The sequence below is a fragment of the Narcine bancroftii genome, chromosome 12 (genome assembly GCF_036971445.1).
Source record: "Narcine bancroftii isolate sNarBan1 chromosome 12, sNarBan1.hap1, whole genome shotgun sequence".
Taxonomy (NCBI): Eukaryota; Metazoa; Chordata; class Chondrichthyes; order Torpediniformes; family Narcinidae; genus Narcine; species Narcine bancroftii.
In genome coordinates, this window is record NC_091480.1 from 57,018,437 (window position 1) to 57,046,036 (window position 27,600).

Here is a 27,600-nt window from a genome sequence, read left to right on the forward strand (position 1 = left end):
GAGGAGCTGGGATGAAGCAAGGGCAACTCATTTGGGGTTGGATTGCAGGGCTGGCTGAAACCTACCTGTTTAATTGGGATGGCGCGGCCACTACCAATGTTATCCGACTTACTGTCGAGGCTCCGCCTCTCCGTATCGCTTCCTCGCCGAGCCTAAGGGGAGAACAGAAAAGAAAGGTTGAAGGGCCTGTCCTCAACAAAAGCTGCAGCCTGACCTTCCCCCTGTTATTGTTACAGAATGGTCAACACGGTGCCAGTCAATATCACAGTGTAATGGCAATAAATGATTCATTAATTTGCAGAAGCAACAAGGCATGACCACCCTCCACTACACATCAACAAGTCTGTAGTAGAGAGCACCAAGTTCCTTGGAGTCCAGTCAACCAGTGACCTATCATAGACACTCAACATCTCCACACTGGTCAGGAAGGCAAAACAGCAACTGCCTTTCCTGACTCTGAGGCTGAAGAATACACAGGCTGTTAGCAACTCGTGGCGAGGAACCCACACAGGGTGCGGGTTGCTGGCGACTGCGGTCATGGGATTCACACCAGGATGCGAGGGGGTGCCGAAGGTGTGGAAAAGTTCCTGACTGTGTCAGAGGTTGGGATCTGGAGCTCAGGCTGCTGATGGTTTGGACTAGACTTTGTAGCTGCGGGTGCGCTGGAGGTGAATCTGCTGAGACTCAGTTACTCTGGGGGAGCTCTCTTTTACATCTATTTCTCTGACTGTAAGAGGCGCTTCAGGCAATTTCTGCCGATGGCGAATCTGTCTGCCTTATGGCAGATGAAAACACATTTTATGTAATATTGCACTGTCTTTATTACATGACAATGAATTGAACCTTATCTTAAAAAGCTGAATCAGGCAAGGCTACCGGCTACCATCATGTCAACCTTCTACAGGATCTCTATCGAGAGCGTCCTGGCCGGCTGCAGAGAAATGAATCAGAGGTCAATCCACAGGATCATAAGAGCGGCAGAGAGGATCACTGGGGTCTCCCTCCCCCCATCAACATGATCTACTGGGATCATTGTCTGAAGAGGGCGCACAAAATCATCGAAGACCCCTTCTACCCCACACACTGCATCGTTCAGCTGCTTCCGTCGGGGAAGAGATACAGGAGGATCAGAGCCAGCACCACCAGGCTGAGGAACAGCTTCTTCCCACGGGCAGTGAGAATGTGAACGACCAAAGGAACTGCTCACACTGACCCTCCCAGACTCTTAGTCATGAAATAATATTTATTTATATGTAAGAACACTTGTCCTGCATCTGTATTGTTTGTCTGTGTGTGTGTTATGTCTGGTTTTGTGTCTGCATGTTTTGCACCAAGGACTGGAGAATGCTGTTTCATCAGGTTGTACTTGTGCAATCAGATTTGACTTGACTTGAATTAACAGAGCAAATAGTACGATAGCCTTGAGAGAATTTGCCATATGAGGCCATACTAAAGTGGGCTAGGACTGTAGAGTTTAGAAGGATGAGAGGAGCTCTCACCAGATGTCAGTGTATCATCCCAATCAGAACAACCTGGTGTGATGATCTTAGTGAATGTATATCATGGACAATTTTATGAAGAGATCACAAGTAGGACAGACAGGGGAGAGGCAGTGGATGTTGTGTATTTAGGCTGCTGATCAAGATGAGAGCCCATGGAATGACAGGAAGGGTACTCGCATGGGTCCTTTCAGGAGACAGAGAGTAGGAATAAAGGGATCCTATTCTGGTTGGCAACCGGTTACCAGTGGTGTTCTGCTGGCCTCGGTGTTGGGGCTGCTTCTCTTTACATTGTATATAAATGATTTGGGTTTGTGGCTAAATTTGCAGGTGACACCAAAATAGGTGGTAGGGTGGGTGGTGCTGAGGACACAGAAAGGCTGCAGCGAGACTTGGATAGATGAGGAGAATGGGGAAAGAGGTAGCAGGTGAAATGCAGTGTTGGGAAGTGGACGGTCGAGCACTTTAGTGGAAGGAATAAAAGGGCAGACGATTATTTAGATGGGGAGAAAATTCAAAATTCCGTGGTGCAGACGGACTTGGGAGTCCCCGTGTAGGATCCCCTAAAGGTTGACCTCCAGGCTGAGTCGGTGGGGCAGAAGGCGAATGCAACGTTTCCGCTCATTTCTAGAGGGATAGAATATAAGAGCTGGGATGTGAAGTTGAGACTCTAGAGGGCACTGGTGAGGCCTCACTTGGAGTGAAAACACAAAGCTGGAGAAACTCCAGCTATATATAGCAATGGTAAAAATACAGAACCGATGTTTCGGGCTAGAGCCCTTCATCAAGGTATGGAAAATGTCGGCAGGCATCCGAACAAAAGATTGGGGGGAGGGGATGTAATCGCAAAGGCAGGAGGTGATAGGTGGAGAAGGGAGGGAGGGAACAGCAGTAAGCAAGGGGAGGAGGAATGGCTGGTTGAAGGGAGGGGGAATGGGGAGAGGAGAACTGGAAAGGGGAAGGGAAGGGGGGAGGGGGAAGAGAGAGCAGGTTAGGAGAAGATTATATTAATGTCAGTCGGTTGGAGAGGGCCCAAATGGAAAATCAGGTGATATTCCTCCAATTTGCAGGTGGTCTTGGTGGGACAGTACATAAGGTCATGGACAGATGCATGAGTATGGGAGTGGAACACAGAACTGAAATGGTTGGCCACTGGGAGGTCCCTGTCACTGGTGCAGAACAGAGTGAATGTGCTCAGCAAAGTGATCTCCCAGTCTGCGTTCAGTTTCTCTGATGTAGAGAAGGCCACAAAGGGAGCACCAGATGCAGTAGATCACTCCTGTGGATACACAGTGAAGTGTTGCTTCCCTTGAAAGGACTGTCTGGGGCCCCGGACCGTGATGAGGGAAGAGGCATGGGCACGTGTGGCACCTCCTGCGGCCACAGGGGAAAGGGCCGGTGGGGGGGGGGGGGGTGGAACGATTGGTGGGGAGGGATGAATGGACAAGAGAGTCACAGAGGCAGGAGGCAGAGAGGGGAAGATAAGCCTGGTAACGGGATCCCATTGTAAGTGCCGCAAAGACCTCATATGGAGTACTGTGTACAGTTTTGGGCACCGTATTTGAGAAAAGATGTGCTGGCATTGGAGAGGGTTCAGAGAAGATTTATTAGAATGATACCAGGAATGAAAGGATTAGTATATGAGGAATATTTGTCGGCTCTTGGACTGAATTTGTTGGAGTACAGAACGATGAGAGGGAACCTCATAGAGACATTTTGAATGCTGAGAGACCTGGACAGAGTAGATATTTCCCATGGTCGGGGATTCTAGGACAAGAGGGCATTACATCAGGATAAAAGGGTGTCAATTTAAAACAGAGATGTGGAAATATTTCTTTAGTCAGAGGGTTGTGAGTCTGTGAAACTTGTTACCACAGGTGGCTGTGGAAGTCAGGTCGTTAGGTGTATTTAAGGCAGAGATTGACAGGTATTTGATTAGTCAGGGCATCAAGGGGTTACGGGATGGAGGAGCAGACTCGATGGGCCAACTGCTCCTACATCTTGTGATCTTGTGACAATGAGACCTCGTTTTAAGGGTGGGGGCAGAGGTTCAGGACCAAAGGTTCAGGCACAAATCTAGGTCAGCAGCAAAAGCCTTAATGAAGACTGTGAAGGAGGGACAAGGTTGTGGAAGAAAAAATTGCTTCAGAGAACTGCACAACTGGATCAATACTTATGAGTGTGGGATGAACTCTGCGAGGTTTATTTTGCTCAAAATGTTATTTGTCCAGGTGGGGGGGGGGGGGAGAAAAATTGAATCACAAATCAAAATGACTGCTCAGTTGTAAAAAAAAATGGGGAAAAGTTAGCAGGTCAGGGAGTATCTGTGAAGAGAATCTGTGGAATTCGTTGCCTATTGAAGCAGTGGAAATTACCTCAGGAAATATATTTAAGACAAGGTTGGGTAGATTTCCCAAGGTTGGGATTGGATGGCTGACTCTTGCTCCTGTTTCTTATGCTCTTATGAGAAATGGACCGTCAACGATTCTGGGTCTCGATAAAGGCCCCCCCCCGAGCTGAAATGTTGACCATGTCCACGGATGCTGCCTGACCTGCTGAGTCCCTCCGGCTTGTCAAGGTTCCAGTGTCTGCAATTCTTGTGTTTCTGTCAAAAATAACAGCAAGCAAGTGGATTGGCCACTCCTGTGTTTGACTGCTGCTTGGTGACTGTCTCCCAGCTACATGACTGATCTGCTTCATTCTCATTGTTGACTGAAAACCATTGCTCATCTCATTCAGGAATTGAAGCCACTTTTGATGCTTCTCCTGAAGAGTGGTGATGCAAAGGTATAGTGATTGTTGCCAGGAAAGGGAGGGGGGGGGAAGAGAGAGAGAGAGAGAGAGAGAGGGAGAGAAAAAGACAGAGAGAGATAAAGGGCAGAGAGAGAGGGAGGGGAGGAGAGAGAGGCAGAGAGAGATAAAGGGTAGAGAGAGAGTAAGGGGAGAGAAAGAGGGGGAGAGAGAGAGATAAAGGGCAGAGAGAGGGAGAGAGATACACAGTAGAGAGAGTAAGGGGAGTGAGTGAGAGACAGAGGGGGAGATGGAGAGAGGAAGAGAGAAGGGAGACGGAGAGAGAGATGGAGAGCGAGATAAAGGGTAGAAATGAGGAGGGAGAGAGGGAGACAGAGAAAGGAAGAGAGATAAAAACAGAGAGTGGAGGAGAGAGAGATAAAGGGCAGAGGGAGAGAAAGGGGAGGAATGAGAGAAAGAGGGGGAGAGGGAGAAAGAGAGGTGAAGGGAGAGAAAGAGAGATAAAGGGTAGAGAGAGTAAGGGGAGGGGAGAGAGATAAAGGCTGAGAGGGACAAGGGGGAGAGGAGAGAGAGTAAGGGGAGGGGAGAGAGAGATAAAGGCTGAGCGGGACAAGGGGAGGGAGAGAGATGTGAAGGTGAGGAGGGAGGCGCAGGGAGTGAGGCAAGAAAGTGAGGAAGGAGCAGGGGAGTCAGGGAGCAAGGGGGAAGCAAGGGAAAGAGAGAGAGACAGAGAGAAGGGGAAAGGAGAATAACAGCGAGAGACAGGGGAATAGAGAGAGAGAGACAGCAAAAACAAAGAAAAGCAACAGTGAGCCAGCAGAGGGAGAGAGCCGCATAATCTGGAATTACCAATATTCCTCGCTCAGTGTTTACTATTTCTACATGTTATTATTAAGTGGATTGCAGTTCAAAGATCTAAGAATTGGCTGTACTAATTCATGGGTTATGGACATCCTGATTCACATAGAATCTGAGCCAAAGAATAACATGTTTGAAAGACTGAAGAAATATTGAAGATCTCTTGGAGAATGTAAGCACCTTTCACAAGTAGGTGTTAATTGAACTGATGTCATAAAATGAATGACCATTGTTTGGAACTGGAGACAGGATGACTAGTGGAAGCTCTTTTCAAGGCTTTTGACAGAGTATACAGAAAGGGCACTCCTGGATTGTTTACCTAAGATAACAACTTGAGAAGAAGAAAGAACTCCTGTTGTTTGCTGGAGAAGGTGGGGTTTTGGCAAGACACGAGTCACATGCTCTCTTTGGAGTTTCAGTTGGAAAAGAGAGAAAGTTGAGTTAACAGCTCAGTCAGTCAGTCAGTCAGTGTGTGGGAAACTGACAAGAAACTGTAAAGTGCAGTACAGGGAAAACTGTTTGAAGCTGATGAAAGCAAGTTCCTGAGCAGTAGATGGCTGGAAGTGCTATCTGCCTGATGTTTCTCTTGAAATAGACAAAGGAATAGAACTCTGTCATAACCTGAAAGAAAGAGGTTACCATCTGGAAGACCTTGATGGGGCAAGTTTCATCAGTGAGACCCTGAGGTGACTAGTGGTGGTACCTCAGTTGTGGAAATCCTGGAGCAGCAAATATCTCTCTCTGCAAACCCTACAAGAACCTTCCTGAGCAGTAAACATTTACCTTTCAAGCACCAAGCCTGGTGAAATTTATACCTGTTAAATTCTGTGCACAATATAAGAATTGCCTGCAACCAGAGAACTTGGAAGAAGGAGAAGAGAGATTGAACTGTGAACCAAAGAACTTTTCTTAAATCCACACATACACATTACATACACGTGCACTTAGAATTAGAAGGGGGTAATTTGGGTTAGTATAGAGTATAGTATAAGTATAGAGTTAAGTTAAAGTTTGATTCTATTTTCATGTTTGCAGTTGAATAAAAATAACTTTTGTTTTAAAAACCACTTGTCTTGGTGAATGTCTATTGCTGCTGGGTTTTGGGTCCTTTGGGCTCGTAACAAAGGATATTCTTTGACGTGCTGAGTTTCTCCAGCTTTGTGTTTTTACAGCACCGGGTTAATTCAATCACACGGGTAGAAGCAGGGATCATGTTTTCGCCAGCTGGGGGAATCTAGAACTGGGAAACATCATCTCAGGCCATTCAGACAACAAGGAATGTCTTTATTCGGAGGCTGGTGAAGCTCTGGAATTTGTGCACCTGAAAGGGTGTGGAGGTTCAGTCATTGATTATGCAGGAATACGGAGCCAGAGAAGAAAAAATGGTACTGAGGTTCAAGGTCAACCGTGATCTTATTCACTGGTTGGGCAGGCACCAACCACCCATTTCACTGCCCCTTCCTGATTGCCACATGACCCTCCCTCATGCCCCCTCCATCTCACACATTCCCACCACCCCTCCTGTCATGTTGTCCAAACCAATGTGTTGCATTGTAGAATTAAGCCTCCAACAGTGTCCTCCTCAGCTGTACAGGGCCATTGAGCCATACAGCACCAAACACTGGCCCTTTACCCCAATTTGACCAAGCTGCCTGTGGTACCAGTGGCACTTATCCCACTCATACCTTGAAGAAGGGCTCAGGCCTGAAACATCGGCAATACAGGTAGGAGCTGCTGAATGTCGTTCGGGCAACATATGACCACATATATGTCCGTGATACCATAATTATTCAGTTACCGTGAACAATTCTGCAGCAATTTAGAAAAAGCAATCACTAGCTACAGAAAATTGTACATTGTATATGCAAACTGATTCCACGGCCCCACTCTCTCCCCACAGCCCTGTATCATTCCCCACACTGATCCACTGTCCCCCTCTCCCCACAGCCCTGTATCATTCCCCACACTGATCCACTGTCCCCCTCTCTCCCCACAGCCCTGTATCAGTCCCCACACTGATCCACTGTCCCCCTCTCTCTCCACAGCCCTGTATCAGTCCCCACACTGATTCCACTGCCCCACTCTCTCCCCACAGCCCTGTATCAGCCCCCACACCAATTCCACTCCCCCACTCTCTTCCCACAGCCCTGTAGCAGTCCCCACACTGATCCAATGGCCCCACTCTCTCCCCACAGCCCTGTATCAGTTCCCACACTGATCCCACGGCCCCACTCTCTCCCCACAGCCCTGTATCAGTCTCCACGGCCCCACTCTCTCCCCACTACCGTGTATCAGTCCCCACACTGATCCCATGGCCCCACTCTCTCCCCACAGCCCTGTATCAGTCTCCACACTGATCCCACTGCCCCACTTTCTCCCCACAGCCCTGTATCAGTCCCCACACTGATCCCACTGCCCCATTCTCCCCACAGCCCTGTATCAGTTCCCACACTGATCCACTGTCCCCCTCTCCCCACAGCCCTGTATCCCCTCACTGATCCTGCTACCCTGCTCTCTCCCCACAACCCTGTATGTCCCCACACTGATTACACTGCCCCACTTTCTCTCCACACTGATTCCCACTGCCCTGCTCTCTCCCCACAGCCCCGTATCAGTCTCCACACTGATCCCACTGTGGGCTGCTGGCAACTGTGGTCGAGGGATTCACACTAGGCTGCAGACTGCTGGAGACTGGCTCAAAACTGGCTGAAGGGAAACCAGGTTTCGGAACCTGGATGTGAGAGTTGTGCCGAGGTTCTTGATCGTGTTGCAGGTTCAGATCTGGAGCTTGGGATGCTGGATGGTTAGGACTGGACTCTTTGAGGCTGCGGGAACGCTGGAGGAGAATCCACAGACACTCGGTGACTTTGGGGAGGCTTTCTCTTGTTTCTCTTTCTTTGAATGTAAGGGGCGCTTCTGGCAATTTCTGCTGATGGCGAATCTTGTCTGCCTTACGGCAAACAAAAACGAATTTTGCGTAATATTGCACTGTTTTTATTACACGACAGTAAAGGAATTGTGAAAGCAGACCTGTGGAAATTGGCCTGCTTTCCCATAATCTCGTGCAAGACACAATAGGAAAACACAATACTTACCGCGAACAGGCTGGGGCGTCGCTTTGCATGTTTGTGGACAGATCCAGGGGTCCCGGACACTTGAGTGATGTCAGTTACCAGTTCCCGATGGCTGATGTTTGGAGTGGATGGAAGGGAAGAGGAAAACTCACTCACGTTGCCACCATTGCTTGCCTGCAAAAGATACAGCATGGCGGAAAGCCGAGATAAAGATTCTGAAGGATTCGGCACTCTTTTTCCACTGGATTTGAAGACTCACAGGGCCTTATGTACCAAGGGGAAAGACTGCAGGTGCTTAAAACCACCTCCCTGCAATTACACTGGTTTGCTTTTGAACTTCCTGTTGTGGAGAAAATAATAAAAAAAAACGATCTTGGACGACCTTGTGAAAAGCAAAAGGGTCACCCCATGTTTACCCATTTGGGTCGTGCTTTGTGACATCAAAAGCCTGGGGCCTCCTGATGGGCACACCTCTTGGCCAAACTCTTTCACCCAAGTCCAGATGCAATGGAACAAAAAAACAGACTTCTGGAGAAACTCAGCAGCTCGATCTTAATGACCTGAAAGGACAACCCTCCCTCTGCTTCCAGGGATGTGGCCAGGCCTGCAGAGTTATTCCAGCGGTTTACGTTTGGCTCCAGATTCCAGCACCCTTCCTCCAGGAAGGGTGGCACTTTCTGGGTTTTGGGGCGCCATTGTTGGCGCAGCGGTGGGTGCAACGCCATTATAGTGCCATCGACCAGCAACCAGGGTTCGAATTCCACGTTGTCTGTAAGGAGTTTGTATGTTCTCCCCATGTGTGCATGGGTTTTCCCCGGGGGCTCCGATTTCCTTCCACCATTTGAAACATACTTCTCGTGAAGGTTAATGGGGTGTATTTGGGCGGCACGGGCTCATGGGCCAAAAGGGCCTCAATGTCTAAATTTTAAAAAAATTATAAAGATTTGTCTGAGACATTAAACCAAGGCCCAAGGTAAGTTACTAAATTGGAGCCAGGACATTTCTCACAGTGCCCTCAATGCCTGGTGGCCACTACTTTGCTGTTTGTGGGCGATTATGGTGCAGCAGTTCCCACTTCACAACACCCACAAATTAATTTTTAAAATTTAGACATACAGTACAGAAACAGGCCCTTTCGGGCCATGAGCCTGTAGTGCCAAATTAACCTACAACCCCTGGTACATTTTGAAGGGTGGGAAGAAATAAGAGCCCCTGGGGAAAACCCACGCAGACACGGGGATGAACTTACAAACTCCTTTCAGACAGCGCCAGATTCAAACCCCAGGTCGCTGGCGCTCAATTGTTTGTAGCTAAACCCGATCGATGCCCCAGCATGCAACTGGGCTTACCTGATGTTCAGCCAACCCGTTGATAAGCTCCTGCATTTACAATGAGCGAGAATGCAGACCCCATTGTTTAAAGAGGGCGCGCAAAATCATTGAAGACCCTTCCATCCTGCACACTGCTTTTTTCAGCTACTCCCATCAGGGAAGAGATTCAGGAGTATCAGAGCCAGCACCACCAGGCTGAGGAACAGCTTCTTCCCACGGATAGTGAGACTACCAAATGACTGCTAAAACAACTCTCCGTGACTGAATAAGAATATTTATTTTAATATCTGTGCCTATGTTCTGGGCATAGGTATCATTTGTATGTTTGCAGCAGCTGCCGTGCAGAAGGACTTGGGAGTGCCTGTGCATGAAGCGCAAAAGGTTGGTTTGCAGGTGCAGCAGGATATCGAGGAGGCAAATGGAACGTTGGCCGTCATTGTTAGAGGGATTGAGTTGAGGAGCAGGGAGGTTCTGCTACAACTGTACAAGGTCCTGATGAGGCCACATCTGGAGAACTGCATGCAGTTCTGGGCTCCCTACTTGGGGACGAATGTCCTGGATTTGGAGGCGATGCAGAGGGGGTTCACCAGGTTGATTCCAGAGATGAGGGGGTTGGCTTATGAGGAGAGATTGAGTCGTCTGGGACTGGACTCGTTGGAATTTAGAAGAATGAGAGGGGATCTTGTAGAAATGTATAAAATTATGAAAGGCAAAGATAAGATAGAGGCAGGTAAGTTGTTCCCATTGGTGGGGGAGACCATAACGAGGGGACATGGCCTCAAGATCAAGGGGAGTAGGTTTAGGATGGAGATGAGGAGGAACTGCTTTTCCCAGAGGGTGGGGAATCTGCGGAATTCGCTGCCCATTGAAACAGTGGAGGCAACCTCAGTAAATATATTTAAGACCAGGTTGGATAGATTTTTACATAGAAGGGGAATTTAGGGATATGGGGAAAAGGCAGGTGGGTGGAGATGAGTCCATCAGATCAGCCATTATCACATTCAATGGTGGTGCAGGTTCGACGGGCTGAATGGACTACTCCTGCTCCTATTTCTTATGTTTTTATGTGTGCTATGTCTGAGCGCGCTTATTGTACTGTTCTGCACCATAAACCGGACAACGTTGCTTCGCCTGGTTATACTGGTATAATCAGATGGCAAAAAACTTGAACATACAAGAACTTGTATTGAGGAAGGAGAACCTCCACTGGTGCAGGTTGCTTAGTGGTTTGAGTTAAACAACAATAGAACATGACACGGATGTCAGAAACACTATTGCCCAAAATACATCTTGCAAACATTGATTCAAATCAGTCCCAAGGTGAAACCTTGAACTGATCTGCTGATTAATTGATTAAAGAACATACTCTGCATCCTATTGATCCACAGTAGCAGCGATTTACACAGTTCATTGTTAACTCTTAATGGCAAACACAACAGGCCTGAGTTTCAGCCCACGAGTGTATCAAACATCACCGCCGCTTGGTTTGATGGAAGCAGACCAGCGAAGGTCTCAGTTTGATGGAAGCAGACCAGCGAAGGGCTCAGTAGCTGAAGGGACCCACACAGGCCGTGGGCAACTTACAGTCAGGGGACCTGCATGGGCTGTGGGCTGCTGGAGACTGGCACTCAGGAACCAGGTATCTATCAGAGCTGGGTTTCGAGAGGGTGCTGGGAGCAAGAAGGGCTCCTGAAGGGGCCTCGGGCACTGAAGGCTACTTCCTGAGGTTCGGAGCTGGAGCTCGGGCGGCCGATGGATTGAACAGGAGGAGTCTGTGCGGCTTCAGAGGCTGCGGAAAGGTTGGAGGTGAATCCACAGATACTCGATGACTCTGAAGGGACTCTCTCTCGTGCTGTAAGGGGCAGCAGGCAACACCTTACAGCAGGCAGTAGTTAAAGTATACCATGTATGCTAGGTTTTTAATGAATTATTCGGTGACAATAAAAGCAACCATGAACCTTGAGTCATGCAACACCTAGATTACACACCTGACTCACAGGTGCAAATTGTTCATCTATTTAAAAAAAAATACAGCACAGTAACAGACTCTTTCGGCCCATGAGTCCGTGCCTCCCAATTTACACTCAATTGACCTACAACCACCCCCCCCACCCCGGTGCTTTTCGAATGGTGGGAGGAAACCGAAGCCCCTGGGGAAAACCCAAAGATGAGTGAGACACAAAATGTGGGACATCAGGGACACGGATTCATGTCTCGGGCTCTTTCTTTGCTGAAGCAGCAGAACCTGGCAGGACCCAGAGCTTGAAACCTCCTCCCCTCGTGCTCCTTCTAGACAGATAAGAGCACTTTGCAATGACGGAAGGATTTGTGACGCACAAATCTATGTTGCAATGTGGGAAATGCAGCAGCCAATTTGTGCGCAGCAAGTTCCCACAAACAGCAGCGGAATAATCTGTCTTCAGAATAAATATTAGCCAGGGAACCAGTGAGAAGTCCCCACACGTGGGAATGTTTCACAGAGGCCTTCTGCATCATATCTTAATCAAAAAATGGTTCCAAATTAAATTTGAAAGGAAAACCCTTTCCATTAGCTCATTAGATAAGAATATAACATCAGAAATAGGAGCAGGAGTGATCCATTCGCCCCGTCAAGCCTGCTCCACCATTCATTGAGATCATGGCTGCTCCAATGATGGGCTCATCTCCACCCACCTGCCTTTTCCCCATATCCCTTAATTCCCCTACTTTGTACAAATCTATCCAACCTGGTCTTTAATATATTTACTGAGGTCACCTCCACTGCTTCAATGGGCAGTGAGTTCCACAGACTCCCTCCCCCCTCTGGGAAAAGCAGTTCCTCCTCCCCTGGATCATGAGGCCATGTCCCCATAAGAACATCAGAATTAGGAGCAGGAGTAGATTATTTGGCCTTCAAACAGACTCCACCACTAATTGAGATCATGGCTGATCTTCAACCTCCCTGAAAATTTCCTGTTCCAATTCCCATATAGTTTAATATCTAGAAATAAAAGTTCTTCCCATGTGCTCACAAACCAATTACTCCAACTCCGGCACCTTGTGAGAGACCTGCAGGGGCTAATTGAAGGAAGGATCTTCGTAGATTTGATGTAATTCAGAGAGGGTTACAAAACTGGGATGAGTGAGTTGTCACATGGAGGAAGTATGGGTGGACTGGGATTACATCCGCTGGAGTTCAGAAGCTGAGAGCAGATGTAACGGGAATATAGAAAAAGGAGGTGGGGGGGGTGGTCGCTGTTTAAAAATAAAGGGTCTGCCATTCACGACAGAGTGCTCTCTCTGAGACTGACATTTTAAATTTACTTTTTAAATTAAATGTAAATTTAACTGTAGACCTACAGCACGATAACAGGCCCTTCCGGCCCACGAGCCCATACCATCCAATTTACACCCCATTAACCTACACCCCCAGTATGTTTTGGAGGGCAGGAGGAAACCAGAGCCCTGGGGAAAATCCACACAGACACAGGAAGAACATGCAAACTCCTTACAGACAGCACTGGTTTTGAATCCCAATCGCTAATGTTGTAAGTGCTATGCCAACTGCGCCACCGGTTGAGAATCTTTGGAATGCTCTTTCTCAAGGGGGGTGAAAGGTCACCAGAGGCAAGGTGGGAATATGTTCAGGCTACAATGAGGTCAGCTTTGTCCTCACTGAATGGTGGATAAGGCTTGAGGAGCTGAATGGCCAACTCCTGGTTCCTGTATCTGTCTCTCCTGACAGGACTACATCGAAAGTGACGGCCCGTCCAGGCAGAGACAGGCAAGTGAGCCCATCACTGGATTCAGGATATAATGCCGATGCCCACTTGCTCTCACCTGACCAGCGTGAATGGCACTGACTGGGGTGGAGCTGGCCAAATGACTCGGAGAACTCGGCAGAGACTTGCACGACGTGACAAAGAGGTGTTGCTGCTTCTTTATCGCTGAGACCTTCTGGGCAACTGTAAGAGAGAGGAAAACAAGGGCTTTCGTGAAGTTGCTGGACTCTGAAACAGGATGCCTGTATGGGATCAAAATTAAAACAATCATTTTCATTGGCAGCTTCACACTCGCCTGTGAAGACTCAACATCTCTGGTGAGACCCCACTTCTGGTCACCTCATTATAGGAAGGATGTGGAGGCTATAGAGAGGGTGTAGAGGGGCTTTGCCAGGATGTTGCCTGGATTGGGAAACGAGTCTTACAAGGCAAGGTTAGCCGAGTTGGGATTTTTCTATTTGAAATGAAGAGAGATGAGAGGCCTACAAGATTCTGAGAGGCATAGATAGGGTGGACAGGCAGCACCTGTTTCCCGGGGGGCGGGGGGGGGCAGTTGCAAGCAACAGGGGACATCTCTACAAAGTGAAGGGAGGGAAGTTTAGGGGAGACGTCAGGGGTAGGTTTTTTATGCATGTGCCTGGAATGCATTGCCGGGGATGGTGATGAAGGCCGAAAAATTAGGGGCATTTAAGAGACTCTTAGACAGATGGAATAAAAATAGAGGGTTACAAGGTAGATGAATCTGCTGATCAATGGCCAGGGTGACCTGTCCAGTACAGGCACTGCAACTGAAGAAGGCAACAGGAAACCACTTCAGTATATTTTTCCCTTGTGTAATCATGAACTCAACATCAACTACGGTCTCGGCTCAAAGATGGAGCCTTCACCGAAGGAGAACAGGGAAGGCAACAACTACAATTCGGAGGGTCAGAGATCGTGATAGATGGAGAGACACGATCGTCCACTCCCAATGGCAAGGCACCTGAATGACGAATGACATGGGTCGGCATAACATCGAGGGATGAAGGGCCTGTACTGTGGTGTAATGTTTGATGTTTGTTAACAAGAGGCTGCCAATGGAGAAGAAGAGAAAGAAACTATAACTTTTCATCCAAACTATTTAATGCACCTGCGCGGATTTTGAATCAAACTCTATTGCATTTGGCAATTTCTTTTTGCCTTCTGGTTTCGTGACTGCCCCTTAAACAGTGGATGCTGGCAATCCAGTGGTTTAGATCCATCAGGTTCTTTGAAACTGAAAAGGTGATGGCTAAGCTGTGTGTAGCTCAGCATTCTGGCCTTTTGGTGGGAGAGATTGTCAGGGGTGTTGGGGAGGGGGTTGGGCTGCATTTCATCTGATGTAAAACTTCTGCCTTCTTTCCTGATCGATCCTGATTCGCAGCTGACCTCCAGGCAGGGAAACGTGTAGCCACGTTTTCTGAAATCAGAGGTCGGGCAAATCAAAGGAAAACACAATTTAAAAATGAGATGGTGGGGTGGGAGAGAAATCCGGCAGATGCTGGGAATCTGAAACAGAGACAGAAAATGCTGGAAATACCATCTTTCCTTGTGTAATCGTCAAATTTTTTGGATCACTTCTTCAGGCCAAAAAAGGGGGTCAGACTTTTACACGGGTCAAACCTTTGATCATGGTTAGTACCTGTGTTGTTCAAGGTGTTGGGAGCTCAGATGGCCCGGACCAGGTGGTAAGTCTGCGGTCGGGGCGCCAGGAGCTCGGCTGCGAGGGTGGCTGGTGTGTCAGGGTTTCAGATGGCCGGGTGGCCAGGGCATGAACCCGCGGTCAGGAGTTCAACTGGAGCTTTGGGAGCTCGGTTGGGTGGGCAGCTGAGGTGTGGATCAGCAGTGAGAAGCTCAGATGGCCAGGTGGCTGGGGCTAGAATCTTTGGTTGGAGTGACAGAAGCTCCGGTGGGTGGGAGGTCGGGGCCAAAAACAGGGTGGGGGGGGGGGGTCAACTTTTACATGGGTCATACAAAAACACCCGATTTTTGGGCCAAAATAAGAGAGGGGGGGGGTCAACTATTAGATGGTATACAATAATCAGCAGGTTAGACAGTACCAGTGGAGAGAGAAACAGAGCGAATGTCCAGTCAAAGCGTCTCGGGGCTGAAACGTTAACTTTGTCTCTTTTACCCCGGAGCGATTGTCTCCAGCACTTTCTACAATTTAAAGACATTTCCTTTCCAAAGCAAATAAAATTAAGAGAGAGGGATAATTATTCAGACACCCCGAAAAGCTGAGGACAACATCAACGATACATCAATTAGTATTGGCAAGAGAAAAAATATTTTGTTTGACCCATTCGCCCCGCTCCGTCCATGCCTGTTATTCTTCTACAGACACCCTCTCATTTCTCTTGATGACATTTTAACAAACACCAAAATGCCCAAAAGCTATTCCTCCAAAATTGCTACCGACGTAATTGAGATGCATTAACAGTGTTGAAGAAAATTAAAATGCTTCCAGATCAACCACACAGAGAGGAGAGGGAACTGTGCGAATCAGCACGACTTGGTGCATAGCTTCTTCTGACAGCAGCTGAGCTGTGGCCTGAAAAATCCACTCTGTAGCCCATCTGCCTGTAAAGTGCCCCTTGGTGTCAGCAGCAATAAAAATTAACATTTCCCCTGAGATTATCAGGCAGATAGCACATGAAGCAGATGTTTCGGGGAGGAGAAGACGACAATTCATGGAAAACTGCCACCTTGAGTTGCTCAGACACTTGAGAGAGCTTACCAGCATTCAAGCCTGATCGTGCTTAGTACAGTAAAACCCCTGGTTTCCAGCACCTATGGGGATTGGTAGATGGCAGATAAGTGCATTTCCCGGTTGCTTGAGACTTATTCTTACAATGCCTAACAAATACACCTGCATTAAGAATAAACCGTTCAAAAGACAAAAACTACACTGTTCTTACCCTGAACAAAGTTCACCTGCATGAATATATAAATGCTAAAGTGTTTTACTTTATTCTCAGTCACATTCTTTGAAAACATTTAACCGTCGCTGCATCTGCAGGTTCCTCCCCCTCCACGGAGCCACCCGAAAGACGAACCATAACATTATAGATAATTAACCCCCGCCTCCCCCCAGTTTACAGAAAAATCCTCTGACTGGGGTGACTCTGACTCAGCAGGGATAAGGAGACCCTTTAAGAGAGTCACCCCAACGGCGAGCGGCATCAACCAGCTCTTCATCCCGGGTGACCCCCATCGCTGTTTCACACAACTTAATTCAACCAGCTGCTACGAGCAAAGCCCAACCAAGGCTCTCCCTCCACTGGCTGGATATTGGCTCCCGTCGTCACCAAAGGTTTATGAGTGACTTCAGAGAACATTTACAATTTTAAACTTGAGTATTTTTAAATATCATTTTACTCATTTAATTTTAAAAATTTTTTTGGCTGGTTGCTTGAATTCTGGATACCAAGGGTTTTTACTGTATCCAACACCAGGGCTATTTGTGGATCAGTGTATGCACCCACTGCCTACAGCAGAGCCTTCCTCTTCTAAGCTGATTGGCTTCCCTCCTTTCTCTTGTGCTTCAGACATCCTGTCACAGCCAGACTGCTACCCATCGCGCTGCCCATACAGGCTTTAAACAGCCTGTAAAAGGAGCCGATGGTGATTTTATTTAAAATCCCACGACCGCGGGGTCTGGGCCCAAGATGGTGGCACCTGTGATTGGCAGCAGCCACAAGGGGTTACAGATTCCGGGGAAGCAGAGGGCTAGCCCAGGACACTGAACACGGTGGGGGACCAGTGAGAGGGCTCTGAGGCTGAAAGATTCACAGGTGGCAAGCTGTTGGCGACCCGAGGCGAGGAACCCACGCAGGCTGCGGGCTACTGGAGAATGAGGTCGAGGGATTCACACTAAAGTCTGGAGACTGGCTGAAGGGGGACCAAGTATCGGAACCAGGATGCAAGAAGGTGGCGAGGGCACCGAAGGTTTACTGACCGGGTCAGAGGTTGGGATCTGGAGCTCGGGTTGCTGATAGTTTGGACTAAACTCTGTGTGGCTATGGGAGCGCTGGAGGTGAATTCACGGACACCCGGTGACTCTGGGTGGGGGGGTGGGGGGGGGGGGAAAATGACCTTTCTTTTGCTTCTCTCTCTCTGTCTGTAAGAGGTGCTTCAGGCTATTTCTGCCGATGGCGAATCTGTCTGCCTTACAGCCTGCAAAAAAGCAATTTCATGCAACATGACACTGTTTTTATTACATGACAATAAATTGTATATCTTGAATCTTGAAACTGTTAAAGCTCATTCACATTCTGCAGCCTAATGAGGAGCCAAATCCACTACCTTTGTGAGTGGGGTCTTCCGAGACGATGGTGAGTGTAAATAAAATAGGAGGCAGCCACTGGTCACATATGTCAGTGCTCCAGTTCTACCACAGTGAGAAGAGACCTCACTCTGACAGAGTCAGCGACCCTCCAAATGAACCATCAGAGAACACTTGGAAACTGCACATGGAGTATTGTGCACAGTTCCGGGCACCCAGCTGTGGGAAGGATGTCACTGAGCTGGAAAGGGGGCAGGAAAGATTCACCAGGATGTTCCCGGGACTGGAGGGCTGGAGTGACATGGAGAGGCTGGATAGGCTGGGACTTTTCTCCCTGGAGTGGATGAGGCCGAGGGGGGACCTTATAGAGGTTTATAAAACCTCGAGGGGCGTGGATTAGGTGGGTGTTCACAGTCTTTTCCCCAGGGTCGGGGAGACTAAATCTAGAGGGCACTGGTTTTAGGGGAGAGATTTTTAAAGGGGACCTGAGGGGCACCTTCCTCACACAGAGGGTGGTGGATGTGTGGAACGGCTGTCACAGGAGGAGGTGAAGGTGGGGACAAACACACCGTTTAACGGACAGGTCCGTGGATGGAAAAGGTTCATAGGGAGATGGGGCGAACGCAGGGAAAGGGGATAAACTCGGGTCGGGGACTGGGTTGGCAGGGAGGAGGGCCTGTTCCCATGCTGTATGACTTGATGACTCTACAACAGTAGAATCCAAAGTGCAAAATTGGCAGCTTGGAGGGAACATCATTAATTACAAGCCCCAGAGACAATATCGTCGGGGCCCAACTGTTATCTTTGGTCATATCTCTGACTATCTCAGGGCAAGGAGGGCTCCTGAAGGGCTTCGGGCACCGACGTCTTCCTGATCATGCCGGAGATTTGGAGCTGGAGCTCAGGTCACTGACGGATTGAACAGGAGTATGTGCGGCTGTAGAGGCTGTGGGAGGGCTGGAGGTGAATCCATGGACACTCAGTGACTCTGGAGGGACTCTCGTTTGCATCTCTCTCTACTATTGTTAAGAGCACTGTGCAATACTCATGGAGACTCTTTGTTTGCCTTGCAGCAGGGAAAAGTTAAAGTATATCATATATTACTTTCTTAATGTATTATTACGTGACAATAAAAGCAACCTTGGTCACTGCCGATCTCGTTTGGAGGAGAGGGTAGGAGGACCATGACGATTGAAGAAGGTACCCATTGCCTAGTCTTTACCCACTGACCAGCATGATGGTATTGAGGTTCAATCAGACCTGACGCCAACTGTTTAGGTGAAAGGAATGCAAGGCTCTCTTTCCCTTTTATGCTGGAGAGTGAACACCGAGTCGAATTGCAAAGCCATTACCTTCATTGAACACTCGATCAACATTGAGTCCGTATGTCGCGCAGGTCTCATAGTACATGCAACGCTTCAGGTCCGCGCATAGTTTCCGTGCACGGGCATCGTCGATGACTCGTGGATTGGTGGCACTGATGGCATCTGCAAACAAGGGAAGCAAACCTTTCTAAGTTCAAAGTTCAGATTTATTGTCAGAGTACATACATGACATCACATACAACCCTGAGATTCCTTTTCTTGTGGGCCAGGCAGAATTTCTACTTATCGGTAGTGCAAACTGTACTCAAGAAAAAAATACGTACACAAGTCAGAGAAATGTAAACAAAGAAAGAAATGTAAACACACAGAATGCAATACAGAAAAATATAAACATTCAGTAATCAATAACGTGCACAAGTCATGGTCCTTAAATGAGACCCTGATTGAGTTTGTAGTTAAGGAGTCTGATGGTGAAGTGGGAGCAGCTGTTCCTGAACCTGGTGGCACTGATACCTCTATCCTGATGACAGCAGTGAGAACAGAGCATGTGCTGGGTGGTGTGGATCCTTGATGATCGCTGCTGCTCTCCGATGGCAGTGTTCCCCATAGATGTTCTCCATGGTGGGGAGGGTTTTGCCTGTGATGTCCTGGGCTGTGTCCACTGCCTTTTGGAGGGCTTTACGCTCGAAAGGGTATTGGTGTTGCCATCCAAGTCCATGATGCAGAACACTTTCCACCACACATCTACAAAAGTTTGCCAAGGTTTTCAATGTCATACCAAACCACCGCAAACTTTTGAGGAAGCAGCTGGCAAGAACTAGTAAAGAACTGCTCCATTAGCGTAGCGGTTAGCGGAACACTGTTACAGGGCCAGTGATCAGGACCGGGGTTCGAATCCTGCGCTGGCAGTAAGGAGTTTGTACACTCTTCGTGTGTCTGTGTGGGTTTTCCCTGGAGGCTCTGGTTTCCTCTCACCGTTCAAAAGCGTACCATGGGTGTAGGTCAATTGGGTGTAATTGGGCGGCACAGGCTCGTGGGCTGGAAGGGCCTGTTACCACGCTGTAGGTCTAAATTTAATTTTACATTTAGATTTACAAATGCAATCCACTTGAGGCTAATTTCGATGATAGGCAGGCAAGAATAATTCAAATCCAGTTACTTCCAGAAACAATTGGAATGTGAACATGTCGGATGCTGGCCTTTTCTGTAAAGTATATTTTTATTTTTGTATTTAAATGTTTAAATTATAGCTTTTAACAGTAAATATGGATTGTGGTGATTCGTCATGGAGCTGAATGCTTGCCTTAAAATTACCTTTTGCTTTTGAGTCTTTCATGGTATTGAAATGAATGCAGGCAAAGACCCTGGTAAAATGTGTCTTTTCACTTACCTTCCTTTGACCTCTGGCTTTGGTGATGAAATCAAGATCTTATTGTAGCAGAACACAAGGTGATCTTACTGAGGTGTGTAAGATTCTGAGTGGGCTCTGTTGCCTGTCAGGAAAGTCTAAAACTAGAAGGCTCTGTTGCATAATGAGGGGGCTGGAACGTCAGCACTGAGAAGAGGAATGTCTGCCCTTCAAACGTTGTGAATCTCTACACCAGTGATCTGCGTCGGCCGGGTTATCGTTTTGAGTTTGTAAGTTTAAGATGTCACATTATACCGAGTACAGATTCAAGCTTTCAAATTTAAATTTTAAACTAAATGTGTGGTAGCAGGCTGTTTTGGCCCATGAGTCCATGCTGCCCAATTTATACCCCATTAACCCACACCCCTGATACATTTCGAACGGTGGGAGGAAACCGTAGCCCCCAGGGAAAACCCACAAAGACACAGGGAGAATGTACAAACTCCTTACAGACAGCGCGGGATGCAAACCCCAGTCCCGATCACTGGCGCTGTGAAGGTGCTGCGCCAACCGTGCCACCCTTTAAAGATTCCTTTATTGTAATAGTACAGAACATGTAATATTACACAAAATTGCCTTTTGCCTGTCGCAAGACAAAGAGTCGTTATGAGCATGCCCAGCACCCCTAACAGTCAGAGAAAGAGAAGCAAAAGAGAGTCCCTTCAGAGTCACTGAGGGTTTTTAGACTGCAGGCATGTAATTTGCCACCTCATTCCTAAAAAGGAATGCATAGGAATATGGAGTCAATTCGTGCAATGTGATTTATCCTGCAGGACCCCTACAACTTTTCAGGGGAAGCCTGCAGTCCAAATTACACCACAAAACTCACCTCATGAATTCGACATCCAGCATGCGACAACCAGCCTGCTCCATTTCTCTCCTCAAACTCATTCCTTGCCACATCACCAAGGCATTTACAAAATGCATGAATTCACGCTTCGTGCGATTAATGCCATACATGCTCGTTGCTACCTTCAGCATGGTCTGAGGATCAACAGCCATGGATGCCTTCTTGGATGCAGAGCAGTGACATCACACGTCGGATGTCAGTTACAGACGTAGGCCATGTTGCTCCACGTCAAAGCACCAGGACTAACGTGCACAGGAACTTAAGGCGTGGAGTGTAAATGACCACAAGGTGACTAATTATGTTAATTTATGTTAACATTTTTTCAAGATTTTTCTGGCCTTGCTGTCAAAAAAGAGTCTGTGGATTTACCTGCAGTGATGATTCAAAAATGCTGGAGGAACTCAGTGGATGCCCCAACATTTCTGTGTCTTTACTACAATCACGTTGTCTGCAGACTTTCGTGTTTCACTCCACGTGAAGTAGTAAATGTGGGCTCAATTTTAACATTTAAGAAGAATTTGGACGGGTACATGGATAGGAGGGGTATGGACTGGGTGCAGATCAGTAGGACTAGGCAGAATAATAGTTTGGCACAGCCTCGAAGGGCTGAAAGGCCTGTTTGTGTGCTATAACGCTCTACGGTTCTATGGCCCAGTCAGTGAGGAGGATTCTTTGGTGAGCAGCCAAAGGTTATCTCTAACATGTAAAGGACACAATTTAGCATCAAAGTGAAGGGCCTTCACCAAACCCTGATTGTGGCTGTATCCCACACAGTACATTTTGGCAATTCACAGATTACCTAACATTCAGATATCAAAGGTTCCTTTTATTTTCATGTAATAATACATTAAAAATGTAATGTACACGACATACTTCAATTCCTGTCTGCCCTAAGTCAAAAAAAGTCTCTATGAGTATTGGCCAAAGAGAAGCAAACGAGAGTTCCCTTCAAAGTCACTGAGTGTCCATGGATTCGCCTCCAGCCCTCCCGCAGCCTCTGCAGCTGCACAGAATCCTGTTTGATCCATCAGCTGCCTGAGCTCCAGATCCAAACCTCCATCACGATCAGGAAGCCTTCAGCGCCCAAGGCCCCTTCGGGAGCCCTTTTTGCCCTCAGCACCCTCTCGAATCCTGGCTCTGATACCTGGTTCCAGTAGCCTGCGTGGGTCCCCCGATCGCAAGTTTCCAAGTGAACCCATCACTGGTCCACTGCCATGGTCACCGTCCTGTAGGGCCATCTCCCGTGCTTCCACTTCTCAACGGGGGCGGGGGGGGGAAACGGGGGGTGCCACCATTTCTGGTGGTCTGCGCCATTCCGCAGCTCCCCTGGAGTCTGCAACCCTTTGTGTTATGCTGCCCAGTACAGGCACCGCCATCTTCAGCACATGGTTGGAGGATTAAAAAAGAAACGCTGTTGGCTCTTTTAACAAGCCTTTTAAAGCCTGTACGGAGCCGTTGGCATTGGGACCGGGCGATAGGACCCTGCAAAGCAGGGCTGTGTCCCTGCTCCCTGCTCTCCTGGGAGCTGCCAATCACAATCACAGCAGTGTCACTAATAATACTGCTCCTTCCCAGCTCCATGGACCCGGGTTCAATACTGACCTCAGGTATTGCCCGTGTGGAGTTTCCACACTCTCCCTGTGACCCCATGGGTTTCCTTAAGGTGCTCCCATTTCTTAAATTTAAATTTTAAATGTTTTAAATTTATTTAAAAAAAATTTAGACTCAAAGCCACTGGTCTAGTCCTGATCGCTGGTGCTATAATAGGGTTGTGCTAACCGCTACGCCAACCCTGCTGCCTCCTCCTACATTCCAAATATTGACAAGTTAACTTGCACCCAGCAAGTAGACCAGTCATTCCCAAAACATTTTTGGCTATGGCCCCCTTAGGACTCTGCTCGCAGTTTATGGGCCCAATTGCCTGTGAAGCAGTCACGTTTAGTTAATTTCTTCTGTACTTCTCTCCTACCCCTATACATCTTGGGACCCTCCCTTATTAAGGATTTCAGTTCATGCACCCCCCCCCCCCCACCACATTAAATATTCTGTGGCCTCCCATTGAGAAAGGCTCATTTCGATGAACTGTTTCTCTGGCTGGCAATCACAGTGAACAGTGTGCTGCAGGGGTCGGTGCTGGGCCCGCAATTGTTCGCGGTGTACATAAACGATGCGGACGAGGGGACTGTGTGTCGTGTGTCTACGTTTGCTGATGACACTAAATTGAGTAGAAAAGCAAATTGTGCAGAGGAGACGGAGAGTCTGCAGGGAGAGGTTGAGTGAGTGGGCAAGGGTCTGGCAGATGGAGCACAATGTGAGGGTATCCACTGCAGAAGGAAAAAAGGAAGATCAGAATATTATTTAAATGGTAAGTGATTGCAGTATGTTGCTGTCCAGAAGGACTTGAGAGGGTTTGTGCATGAAGTGCAAAAGGTTGGTTTGAAGGTGCAGCAGGATATCGAGAAGGCGAATGGAACATTGGCCGTCATTGCTGGAGGGATTGAGTTTAGGAGCAGGGAGGTTCTGCTACAACTGTACAAGGTCCTGGTGAGGCCACATTTGGAGAACTGCATGCAGTTCTGCGCTCCGTACTTGAGGAAGAATGGACTGGGTTTGGAGACGGTGCAAAAGGGGTTCACCAGGTGGATTCCAGAGATGAGGGGGTTGGCCTATGAGAGAGGTCGAGTTGTCTGGGATTGGACTCGCTGGAATTTAGAAGAATGAGCGGGGATCTTGTAGAAATGTATAAAATTATGAAAGGCCAAAAAAAGGCACAAAGAGGCTTTGGCAGACAGAGTAAAAATAAATCCAAAGGGTTTCTATAAGTACATTAAAAGTAAAAGATTAGTGAGGGATAAAATTGGACCCCTTGTAGATAGTGCGGGTAGGCTGAGTGGGAAGTCAGAGGAAATGGGGGAAATTTTGAATGATTTCTTTGCCTCGGTATTCACAAGGGAAAAAAATATTGAACCAGTTGAGGTAAAGAAAAATAGTGGGGAGGTAATGAAGCATATAAGGATAACCGAGGAGGTAGTGATGGCTGTGTTGAAAAAGATAAAGGTGAATAAATCTCCGGGTCCGGACAAAATATTCGCAAGGACACTCAGGGAGGCTAGTGGACAGATAGTGGGGCCATTAACAGAGATATTTAGGATGTCACTGGCCATGGGGGTAGTGCCAAAGGATTGGAGGGTGGCGCATGTGGTTCTGCTGTTTAAGAAAGGGTCTAAATGTAAACTTGGGAATTATAGCCCCTTGAGTCTGACGTCTGTGGTGGGCAAGTTGATGGAAAGTGTTCTGAGGGATGGTATTTACAAACATTTGGAGGTACAGGGATTTCTAGGGAGTAATCAGCATGGTTTTGTCAGGGGTAGATCATGCTTGACAAACCTGATTGAGTCTTTCGAGGGGATAACAAAAAAGGTTGATGAAGGGAAAGCTGTGGATGTTGTCTATTTAGACTTTAGTAAAGCTTTTGACAAAGTTCCCCACAGGAGGTTAGGAAAAAAGGTGGAGGCATTAGGTATAAATGAGGAGGTAGTGAAATGGATTCAGCAATGGTTGGATGGGAGGTGTCAGAGAGTAGTGGTAGAAAATTGTTTGTCCAATTGGAGGCCGGTGACTAGTGGAGTTCCTCAAGGATCAGTCCTCGGTCCACTATTGTTTGTTATATATATTAACGATCTGGAAGTAGGGGTGGAGAATTGGATAAGCAAGTTTGCGGATGATACAAAGATTGGTGGTGCTGTGGACAGTGAGGAAGATTACTGTAGATTAAAAGGTGATTTAGGAAGGCTGGAGGTGTGGGCTGAGAAATGGCTGATGGAATTTAATACAGATAAGTGTGAGGTGTTACATTTTGGAAAGGCAAATCTAAATAGGTCATATGCATTAAATGGTAGACAATTGAGATGTGCAGAGCAACAAAGGGATTTAGGAGTGATGGTAAATAGAACCCTCAAGGCTGATACTCAGGTAGATGGTGTGGTGAAGAAGGCATTTGGAATGTTGGCCTTCATAAATCGGAGTATTGAATTCAAGAGTAGGGAGGTTATGATGAAATTGTACAAGGCATTGGTGAGGCCAAATCTGGAGTACTGTGTACAGTTTTGGTCACCAAATTATAGGAAAGATATAAACAAAATAGAGAGAGTGCAGAAAAGGTTCACGAGAATGTTGACAGGATTTCAGGGTCTGAGTTACAGGGAAAGGTTGTGCAGACTTGGGCTTTTTTCTCTGGAGCGTAGAAGATTGAGAGGGGACTTGATAGAGGTGTTTAAAATTTTAAAAGGGACAGACAGAGTAAATGTGGATAGGCTTTTTCAATTAAGAAAGGGGGAGATTCAAACTAGAGGACATGGTTAAGATTGAAGGGGGAAAATTATAAGGGGAACATGAGGGGAAATTTCTTTACGCAAAGCGTGGTGGGGATGTGGAATGAGCTTCCTACATACGTGGTCGAGGCGGGATCATTGGTTACATTTAAGGAAAGACTGGATCGTTACATGGATAGGAGGGGACTAGAGGGGTATGGACCGGGTGCTGGTCAGTGGGACTAGGAGGGTGGGGATTTGCTACGGCATGGACTAGTAGGGCCAAACTGGCCTGTTCTGTGCTGTAAGTGGTTATATCTTTGGCTTGGCTTCCGCAGACAAAGATTTATGGAGGGAGTAAAATGTCCACGTCAGCTGCAGGCTCGTTTGTGGCTGACAAGTCCGATGCGGGACAGGCAGACACGGTTGCAGCGGTTGCAGGGAAAAATTTGTTGGGTGTTGGGTTTTTCCTCCTTTGTCTTTTATCAGTGAGGTGGGCTCTGCGGTCTTCTTCAAAGGAGGTTGCTGCCCGCCGAACTGTGAGGCGCCAAGATGCACGGTTTGAGGCGATATCAGCCCACTGGCGGTGGTCAATGTGGCAGGCACCAAGAGATTTCTTTAGGCAGTCCTTGTACTTCTTCTTTGGTGCACGTCTGTCACAGTGGCCAGTGGAGAGCTCGCCATATAACACGATCTTGGGAAGGCGATAAAAGGGTTAGCTGATTTTGCATCAATAAGTGGTAAGTAAGTTGTTATATGGTTATATGGTTATAAGATAGAGGCAGGTAAGTTGTTCCCATTAGTGGGGGAGACCAGGGGAGTAGATTTAGGATGGAGATGAAGAGGAACTGCTTCTCCCAGAGGGGGTGAATCTGTGGAATTCACTGCCCATTGAAGCAGTGGAGGCGACCTCAGTAAATATATTTAAGACAAGGTTGGATAAATTTTTACATAGTCGGGGAATTAAGGAATATGGGGAAAAGGCAGGTGGGTGGAGATGAGCCCATCATCAGATCAGCCATGATCACATTGAATGGTGGAGCAGGCTTGATGGACCGAATGGACCACTCCTGCTCCTATTTCTGATGTTTCTATGGTATAATCTGGGTGGAGGTGGTGGGTGATGAGGGGTCAATAGAGCAGGGTGAATGGAGCTGGTCTTTGGTAATACAGACCTGGTGGCCTTAAGGGCCTGACTCAGTGTCGGGGGGGGGGGGGGGGGTGGTTGTTGTAAATCTCTGACTCTAGCAGCGTCTTAGCATCGTGTAATTTGACGCTGATTAAGGATCAGCTTCATCAGCCTCCAGCTTTGTGAGAGAATATCTCCCCTCATGAATTGTTAATTTATTTTGTGAAGAATTTATGAGCAATAACCCAAACTTAAAGCTTTAAACCACAACATTAACTTTAGCACCACTGCTCTCTGCATGCCCCCTCCCCCCTCATTTCCCCCCCCCCCCCCAATTTTCCTAGGATTTTGCCTCTAGGCCTTCATAGAGATTGAGTTTATAAAATATCCAGCTCTCGGGGGATGGAACAATCCAATGTTTTGTTGCACAGGTCAGTTTTAGCAGAGCATGTGGGCAGCACAGTTAGCACCACGCTGTTTCAGCGCCAGCGACTGGGGTTCGAATCCGGCAATGTCTATAAGGAGTTTGTACCTTCTCCCCGTGTCTGCCTCCCACCGTTCAAAACGTATCGGGGGGTGTAAGTCAATTGTGTGTAATTGGGCAGCATGGGCTCGTGGACCAAAGGGGCCTGTTACCCTGCTGTATGTCTAAATTTTAAAAAATTTCTAAATTTTTATTTCTCACTCTGTCTTCACCAGTCACTCAGCCTGAATTAAAGAGCCTTTTGAACACGTGGGAGGGGAGAAAATAAGGAAGGAAGAGGCTTGGCTTGAATCTCGTTGGGGTGGATGTGGAGAAGGAGGAGGGGGTGGGTGAGTGAAACTCTGCTCGGATGCTTGGACATCCCCTCAGGATCGACAGTGACATGTCTCCACTCTGGTTCTATGGGTTCTGGAGGAGACTGACGTGGGAACTACGGATTCTTCTGCAGGCCATCGGATGGGGAGGAGGCAGGTAGTTTGTGGGGTGGTCTCACTCAAAGCTGGGTGTGGGCACACGG

The 27,600-nt window shown here is 47.7% G+C and overlaps 1 protein-coding gene across 2 annotated transcripts in view; it reads right to left on the reverse strand.

The window, feature by feature from the left end:
* LOC138747101 (arf-GAP with GTPase, ANK repeat and PH domain-containing protein 1-like) overlaps positions 1–27,600 on the reverse strand; it is a 451,715-nt gene that overhangs the window by 206,174 nt on the left and 217,941 nt on the right. For both annotated transcript variants that reach the window (XM_069906050.1, XM_069906049.1), the window contains exons 6-9: positions 18,930–19,064; positions 13,333–13,457; positions 8,204–8,356; positions 66–152 (exon numbers count right to left, since the gene is read on the reverse strand). In XM_069906050.1, coding sequence (XP_069762151.1) covers positions 66–152; positions 8,204–8,356; positions 13,333–13,457; positions 18,930–19,064 — 500 coding nt within the window. The remainder of the gene's footprint in view (positions 1–65; positions 153–8,203; positions 8,357–13,332; positions 13,458–18,929; positions 19,065–27,600) is intronic.